General features: G+C 49.4%; 1 protein-coding gene across 35 annotated transcripts in view; it reads left to right on the top strand.

Moving 5' to 3' along the window:
• Positions 1 to 6,267, top strand: part of NFYC (nuclear transcription factor Y subunit gamma) — a 63,958-nt gene extending 57,691 nt beyond the window's left edge. For 16 of the 35 annotated variants that reach the window (XM_014737316.3, XM_070260301.1, XM_070260313.1 and 13 more), the window contains 3 exons: positions 1,498 to 1,605; positions 4,054 to 4,113; positions 5,364 to 6,267. In XM_014737316.3, the coding sequence (XP_014592802.1) occupies positions 1,498 to 1,605; positions 4,054 to 4,113; positions 5,364 to 5,483 (288 nt within the window). In that variant the 3' untranslated portion in view covers positions 5,484 to 6,267. Of the gene's footprint in view, positions 1 to 1,497; positions 1,606 to 4,053; positions 4,114 to 5,051 lie in introns of all 35 variants that reach the window. The other 19 variants (XM_005607157.4, XM_070260315.1, XM_070260286.1 and 16 more) reach the window with 2 other exon arrangements.
• The last annotated feature ends 2,599 nt before the right edge of the window (positions 6,268 to 8,866 follow it).

Genomic DNA, 8,866 nt, shown 5'->3' with positions numbered 1-8,866 from the left:
TTCCCAAGCCTCCACCCGGCTGTCTTCATCCCCACAAACAACTCAACATTGGCGCCTGGAAGCTGCATTATGGAATTTAGGTGGGGAGTTTAGGCTTGGCATCACAACTTCCCAGGAGCTCCTCTTGGCGTAGTCTCAGGGAAGAAATGACTGCAAGTCACGGTATCTTGCCTTGCCCTATCTGCTTTGAACCAGATTCTTAATGGGTTTAGATTTTGTGTCCCTCCATCGTAAGCGGACAATGCTGGTCTACCAAGATCTTCAGTGTCACTCTTTTCTTATTAGTTCAAATCCTCTTTGAGACTGGAAGTTTCAGAGAAGCCGTTTGATTTAACACTGCATACAGGAGTGCAGCTTCATCCTATCAGCATTTTCCTCATGGGAGTAAAATTCCCTGCAATGAAGTTAGCTCTTAAAGGCAAGGGGAAAATTTGCTCCAGGACAAAGACGCATGACTTGCCTCTTAGCCTCAAGAAGCTCACCTTTGCAACAGAGACAGGCTGGGCAGCCAGATAGAGAAAGAGACCCAATCTGCCAGTCCTCCTGGACCCTCTTTCACCCCCAAATCCCGAGTGTGAGTGCAGTCCTCTTCTGCTGACTGTGTTCTCTGCTGAGCCACAGTTCTCTCACGTTGTAACCGCCTTGGTCGTCTCTTCATCCTCACGCTCGAAGCACTAATACTTGCATGGTACACTGGAGCGTTAAGAGCCCGAGTTAATGCTTTAGCACACAATTAAATGCAGCATGTGATATTATTGTATTATCTGAGATTTAATCTTAGGCATGAGGGACTCGAAGGGCATTTTTGTAGCTTTGGTTTCCCATGATGGGGTTTTCTGTGAAAGGTTTGTTGATTCAGCTTCCCCTTGGGAGGTGTTTGGCCAGAAGCTAGTGCTGAACACCAAGGATCCTAAAAGTCCCACAGACCCCCATTGGTCCTGGCTCTTGGGGACAGAGATGGCAAGGCAGGCCAGCATTTTCTTCCAACATGTACAGCATGGGGTTGGGCAGTACTGGGGCTGTGACGCAGAGTGATGGCTGTCTGCTTTGGTCTCCTGGAGGACACTGGAGCTCTTCTCAATATTAGAGCAGCCGTCCTGGGAACTGGGGTGGGGAAGTGTGGGGATGGAGGGGAGAAAGGCCCACACTTAGGGTACAAGCATTCCAATCATGTCAGGCAGTCTTTGGGATAAAATCCTAAGATAAACTGTGGGCAGACAGCTAAGAGCCAGTGAATGTTGAGGGTGGAGCCATGGTGTTCTCACATATGTGCCCAGATCCCCTGGGAACTGTTTCCCAAGTCCCTTCAGGGAACATATCTTCTTTTGTGTTGTGTGACTTGTGAGGTGGAGATGTTATGGTTTTTCTTGTTTTGACCTCTCTTAAAGAGGAACTTTTCAGGGGGTGGTAGGGGACAGTCACCATCTCTGGTCATGGAAAGTTTGCCCGTTTGAGGTTGCACTCAGTCTGTGGTCTGTTGTCTCTGCCCTGCCCTAGGTGCAGCTGAATGCCGGCCAGCTGCAGTATATTCGCTTAGCCCAGCCTGTATCAGGCACCCAAGTCGTGCAGGGACAGATCCAGACGCTTGCCACCAATGCTCAACAGGTATGTGCCACAGAGGTGCAGGGCTTGAGTTGGGGACCAGCAGGAGCTGGCTTCTAACTGGAAAGGAGTGCTCAGCACGCAGCCCTCCCACCAGCTCATCTTTCATCTTCCCTCCACACCCTGCACATCTATTCTGCACCCCAAGGAGCAGATGGGGTTTATTGGAGGATTGGATTCAAAATGTCTCTCTTAGCATCATCTTCTCAAGGGACACAAATGCAAGGCAAAGGAAGTCTCAAGGATACTTGAAGAAAGCCTGATGTCTCTGTGTGCATGTCTGACCAGAGGAAGCGTTTTGACAGACTGCCTCCTAGTCAGGCTGAGTTTCCATCTTGAAACCCGAAGAGCTGTTGTGTTCTGGCACCCCCCCTTGCCTTTGGACAGCTTGCTCAGATTTTACCTCCTCGTGGACCCCTCATCTGCTCTCATGCCCCGAGACGCTGAAGGCCATGGGCCACAGGTGCTCAGGGGGCTGCTTCCCTGAGCTTGGGGGTTGAGGGATGTGGGCATCATTTGTAGGGGATGGGGGATGCTGGTCACGGGGAGGCATTGCTATCGGATTCCTTTGCCTCAGACCCAAAAAAAGCAGCGATCGTTTAAGAGCTGGACCTGTCTGGCCCTGTTGCGTTCTTGGTGATGTGTCTACTGACAGTGGTGACAGAGCTGAGTTTGTAGAGCAGGCCTCTAAAGATCTCATTTGGAAAAATAGCAGGAATGAGCCAAAAGCAAGGCTTCTGAGCTCCGTATAGTCTCTGGGATCATTAAAGGGTCCACTCTAAATCCATTCCTTGGCTTGCAGAAGGACTTGGGCTTTTCATTAATTTCCTTGAGGCTCAGTGACACGGAATCACATCTCAAGACTGGTTACCACCCCTTTGGTACTCCCCTCTCTGAGTCTCTCTTTTTTTAAAAAGAAAAACTTGTAAGATTCTAACCTGGGGTCCAAAAACCTTTTATGGCATGGGGGTGGGAGGAAATGAAAAGAGTTCTTGGTTTCCCGGAGGTCAGTTTTGGGACCAGAAACTAAAGCCAGGGAGAGTTGGATGTACAGAGAGGTGGGAGAGAAGCAAGAAGATACACCTGGGGGCTGTCAGAGTCTGCATAACAACAGATTGTAATTGTGACAACCTAGTACTTAGTAGGTGCTCATAAATGTTTGTTGAATGAATGCTGAATAAGTAATAATGTAAATGGAATTTAAAGGTAAATGAAACTTTCTTCTCAGCTTATGTGACGGGCACTCCTGCTGGCCACAGGGCACAGTTAACCTCATCTATGAGGAATCTTCTCCATTTGTCTCATGGTCATTCATTTATTCTGCAGACATTTCTTGAATACTTCCTTTGCACTGAGAAGCGTAAAGACAAAACTTAGCCCCTGCCCTCAAGCAGCTTATAGAGTGGTGGGAGGAGATAGACCCAAAACAGGAAGAGTTGCAAGAAACCCTCACACCTGAGAGAGTCAGAGGCGCTTTCCCATCGTCCCCTTCTTGCTCCTCACAGCCTCACATGCAGGCCTGATCGGTGATTTTTGGCCATTGTGAGGACACTCGAGAGGACAGTCCTTACCTTGCAGGTTGGCTGTGATGATTGCAGGAGATGGTACACAGAGGACGTTACTAGCCAAATGTTCCACAGATACACATAGGCACACAGGCACATGTCAGTCTTCTTTCTAGTCTCCCAGGTTGTCTCCAGCAGCTGGCATTCTATGATGCAGTGCTACATGTCAGTAAATTTCTTTGAAAATCCCCACATAAGATTTTAAGTACATGTGATAAATGTTTTCCTTGCTACCGCCCCCTCCACCCCTGCTGCCCCTCCTTCCCCTTGCCTAGAGGGCTGCACGTGGCCTCTCTCGGAAAAAGTACTTCATGGGTTTGGCACAAGGGCTTCCAGGGCCAAGGCCACCTGCTCGCCAGGGTGTTTCATATTCCAGTCAGATAATCTGGGTGATAGGGGTTTGGTTTGGAGCCCACCTTCTAAGAATGAAAGAGACCACTTGGCTCCTTGCTTAATGTTTTGCAACCTGCCTTCACTGGCTGAAAGACACTCTTAGGGTTTCTGCCTAAACCATAAATGTTATGCTCTGTCATGTTGGCGCCTAGGAGCAAGGTGTTTTGTTTGGCTTGAGCCTCAGCCCCAGAAAGACCTTGCAGTGAAGGCGGGAGAGTAGATGGACATTACAAGAGATGCTTGTAGAAGTAGTGTATTACATGCTCCACGGTCCTCTACGTGGTGCCGGCTCTGAGTAGCCATCAGTGCTGGGGGGCGAAGAGGGACCCCTGCTCTCCTCCTACTCATCAAGCATGTGTTCAATGCCAGTTCTCCTGCTGGGCACTTTTATATGCATTGTCTCATTTGATCTTCACAACTCTCTCCTTGGTGGTGGGCTGGTGGACGAGACCCTGCAGCTGACATGCCTGCTCTGTCATCTTGATTCCTACAGATCACACAGACAGAGGTCCAGCAAGGACAGCAGCAGTTCAGCCAGTTCACAGATGGACAGGTAGGACACCCAGCCTGGGGAGGGGCAGAGGGTGAGGAGTTGTGGGGAGTAGTGGGTGATATCTGTGAGTTTGGATGGTTAGGGCAAACTGTCCCATCTTCTGTTAACGAGTGGACAGAAATTGTTAAAATAAGAACAGTCTTTAAATCAGGGTACCTATCCTTTAGATTTATAGATTTGTGGGAGCTGAAAATAATCTTAGACATTACATAGCCCCAATCCCGATTGTACAGATAGTAGACTGAGCCCTAGAGATGGGAAGTGCCTTGTCTGCTCACTCAGCTGTTCATTGCAGAACCAGGACTAGAATGCATCCTCTGTAGGACTAGTTTTTCTCTAAGCCATGCTGCTTTTTAGTAACACGGACTAGTTGAAATGCAGAGAACATTCGCCCTCTCAAGCTCTCTCGGTGCCTGGAATTCAGTAGTTGTAAACTCGCGCGAGGAAAGAATCTTCCCTTTTCCCTCTGCCTTTCCCCTCACACTCAGTCCCAGAGACATGCCCAAGCTTGTGTTCTCTGCTGCCCAGAAGGGAGAGGAGCTGGCAGCAGGACCCATCTCTGGCTTCTGCCAGCACCAGGTGCTCAGCTCACATGCCAGCACTCCTGTGGCAGGGGGTCTTGGCTTTTGGTTTCTTTAGGGACACCTGAGGAATCAAGTGTCCAGTTGGCCCTAACCTTCCATAGTGGCTATGTGAGCATCTTCTCCGTCCCTCACTGGTCTTGGCTGTAGTAAGTGCTTAATCCCAGGTGACCTCGTCAGCTGGGCCCGTGTAGGAAATGCAGGTTCAGTGTAGCCTCCACCTAAGCCAGATGTTCTGAGGACAGGAGGAGAGGGGGTAATCCTGCTGCCTCTGCCAGTGAGGATTACTGAGAGTTGGGGAAATGCTGACTTCCAAGCTGCTGGTACAGTGGTTCGAATTGCTTGTGTTTGTCACAGAGGAACAGCGTGCAGCAAGCTCGAGGCTCTGAGCTAACGGGAGAGGCAGAGCCCAGAGAAGTGAAAGCCACAGGAAATGCAACTCCCTGCACCTCTTCCCCGCCCACCACACACAGCCCCTCACACCGGGGTGGTGCCTCCTGTGTCTGCTGCTCCCAACCCCAGCAGAGCTCCACATCCCCTCCTCCCTCTGACGCCTTGCAGTGGGTGGTGGTTGAGGTATCTGGGGCCCCCAACCAACTCGAGGCCCATAGGGAGCTGCATGCCCCTCTCCCAGGGGTGACCTCACTCTCTCCTCTCCACCCCTCGCAGCAGCTCTACCAGATCCAGCAAGTCACCATGCCTGCCGGCCAGGACCTCGCCCAACCCATGTTCATCCAGTCAGCCAACCAGCCCTCCGACGGGCAGACCCCCCAGGTGACCGGCGACTGAGGGCCTGAGCTGGCAAGGCCAAGGACACCCAACACAATTTTTGCCATACAGCCCCGGGCGATGGGCACAGAGTCCCTCCCCAGAGGACGCAGCCGACCTCAGCGCCTCCTGCAGGCTAGGACACTGGTGCACTACGCCCCACGCCTGGGGGCCGAGATTCTCCAACAGAAAGATGCAATATTTTTTATTTCCTTTTCTTTTTTTCCTTTTTTTCTCCAAGGAATCAATATTTCAATATGTTGAGCTGTGTGTCCAATGCTATGAAATGAAAATATTAAATAACATATTTATGGCATTTTCTTGAAGAGTGTGGTTGAAGAAATATTTCTTTTGTTTTCCTTTTTTTGGTTCTTACCGCCACTTCTTTATAGAAGCAAATCTCTTCGGGGGTGTATGTTATCTCTTGACTCTTGGAACAGCTGCTGCCCCCAGGATTTGCCACCCGGTTCTGCCCTCAGATTAAATTAGGTGACCGCGTGTAGCTTCTTTTTCACTAGTAGTCCTCTCCTCATGCACTGCTGTTGCCCTAGCAACATCTGAATCCAGAGGCCGTGGAAACATTCCTTGCATTTAAGAGATGAACTCATTCACCACAGAGAGTGGATGGTTTCATTCCCAAACCCTTATCTCCCGGGGACCCAAGGAGACTAGAACTTTGTGCATTTGCCTCCCCCGACCCACCCATTTTTTATTTTATTTTTAAAATGCATTAAAAATTGTGCTAGTCTCCATTGCTGCATGGACTTCAAACTGCATGAAATGCAATAAATCTCATTTTAGATAATTTAGAGTCTGGGTTTCTGTGTCAGGGGGCATTTATGGGGCCACTTTCCTTGGGAAAGGCTTGGAAAGGTTTGTTTGCCCTCAGGTTGGGTGTCTCTGAAGGAGGGAGGAGGGGATGTCCAAAGCTAAGGGAATTTACACTGCATATCTGATTCAAACTGAGGTCTCCAGCTTTATTTTAAAAATAAAATGAACTTCATCAGAATCTAGTTGCTGCTCCGAGGTGCCTGCTTGCCTTAACTTCCTGGACGACCACATGTGGGCCAGACTGAGCTGTGGCTCCTTGGTTGAGAGTCCAGAGAGCATCTCATGGGAAAAGCTGTCACTGTCTTTCAAACAAGGACCCAAGCAAATCCCTCCACTCCTGCCTTGGCGTAGGCTGGCACTCTGAGATGCCTGCTGTGGCCATGGCCAGGGGCATCTGCCATGGAGGGCAGCCCAAGCCCCTTGTCAGCCAGCATATCAGAAGGGTTCTACAGCCAGGGCCTGCTTCCTATTAATTGAAGCAGGAAGACTCAAGAGAGCATTTCACTTCCTCATTGGCTGTAGAGGCCAGTGGTGAGCCATCTTTCTTACCTTCAGAATGCCATCCTTTCAGCTAGAACGAGGCCTATTGTCATAGGAAGAGCAGAGAACTAGGTGCCAAGAAAAGTAGGTGTTAATTTCTTCTCTGACAGTAATATGCCATAAAACCTTGGGCAATTCCCTTCTTTTTGGGACTGTTTTAAGGCACTGGGGGGAGAGGGGGCGTTGATGGGGAAGAGGCTTTAATATTAGATGGTTTCAACTCTGACCCTGATGCCCTTATAATTCCCCAAATATCCACCACTGTCAACCATGGCAAGTACTTGGATATCTTTGTCATCTATTCCATTTTCAACCATTTACCTAAATGTACGTTGCCTTATTCCACCAGAACAATTAAGATGGCTTACCTTGAAAACAGTACACAATGAAATAAAATATGACAAATTAGAATTACTTGTCTAGGAAGGAAGAATATAATTGAGTAGGAAATCAGGATCTTAGAAAACAAGAACACAAATACTCTGGCCATAAAAACCTACATAGTTGTTAGAATTAGGTTTCACCTTTGATCCTGGGCTTCCTGGCCGCCAAAACAAAGAGACCGGACCAGGTAAGAGATTCACACTATAAAAGGAAGAAAAATAACATTCTTTTGCAAAAGCAAAGGTTTTCCTGGTTTTAAGGTTTTGACTACATGGTACCCCTCCAGTATCATCAGGGTGGGTGAGGCAGGTGGGACTGTCACCATGAGAAGTCAGTAGGTCTGCCCCTGTGACTGAGTTTGGGGCAGCCCTACAGGCTTCTGACTCCCAAGTTGAATGCCCCTTGTCCTGTATCCCGTTATCTTTATTCTAGCTCTGGACTTTTCTCTGCAGGGGATCATCTGGCCTTTCCCACTGCCTGGACCCAAATACATCTCAGTGAGACAGCCAAGTATCTATTCACTGATTAGCCGCATGCCCAGCCCCACGTGGAGAGAGAGCAAGTGCGAGTGCACGCAAGGGCTGCTGGCCTCAGAGAATAGTTTGAAGCTCAGGTATTTCATTTCCTAGCTAACCCCCCATTATCAAGGCCACAGCACTGTCCCACTTTACTGCTCTTCGACTCATCCTTGAAAACCCAAATGTAGTGGAGTATCAGGCTAGTCAATGGGTCCTCATTTTCCCATAGACGTCCATTCTTATTTTGGAGATGTTTCGATCAGTTGTGATTGGCAAGCAGCTTCCTTGCTGAGCACGTTCCCTTTAAATTTCCCCGCCAGCAAGGCCCATCAGGGTGTAAACAAACACTTTGGTGCAGCCCAAGAGAGCCCCTATCTAATACCCAGCACGATCCCCTTACATCCGGAGCATTCTGTAGACACTTTTCCTAGCACTCGCAGCATCCGTCCTCCCAATGATCTTCACAATGACCCTGCAGGGGAGACAGGAAGAGGGATTGTGATCCTGTGTTACAGATGGAGACATGGGAGGCCCAGCGAAGCACAGTGACTTGCCCAAGGTCACTCCATGAAGAGGGGCGGAGCTGAAACCAAAACATTGGTCTCATGACTCCCTGTGCACACTCAGCTGGCCAAAGGGGGTGGGGGGTGAGGCTGTAAGAACAAGGCTTTACAAAATGTGACCTGCCTCCCTTTACTCTGCCTCCCCAAACCCACTAGCTGATGTGGAATAAATAAAGCAGTTGGGTCTCGTCTGTGGACAGCGGGTGGTTGGGTTAACTTTCCAGGAGGCTAATGTAGGAGACTGGGGGCCCCTACTGTGAACAGACCACCTCGCCGGCCTCTTTGCTGCTCAGTTCTGCCGGAGCCACAAGGGGGCAGCGTGCAGAACTCACCCAAGACTGGGAGGTGCCCTGTCCTACCCTTGGCCAACTTGAGACAATTCTAGGAGCTATGGGGGTAGGACTGTCCCCTTTCTCAATAGGTACTAGATCCTTAACCCTCTTCCAGACAAGACCCTTAACTTTTAAAGAGAGGGGCCTCCCTAGGGCAACAGGACTGGAAACACTACCATTTCCAGAGTATTACATCAGGGTAGGTGGTTAGATTTTAATAAGGACTTTCTGACAGC

The sequence above is a fragment of the Equus caballus genome, chromosome 2, assembly GCF_041296265.1.
Source record: "Equus caballus isolate H_3958 breed thoroughbred chromosome 2, TB-T2T, whole genome shotgun sequence".
Classification (NCBI taxonomy): Eukaryota; Metazoa; Chordata; class Mammalia; order Perissodactyla; family Equidae; genus Equus; species Equus caballus.
The sequence above is the reverse complement of the archived record's forward strand: the minus strand, read 5'-3'. Positions and strand labels throughout refer to the sequence as shown.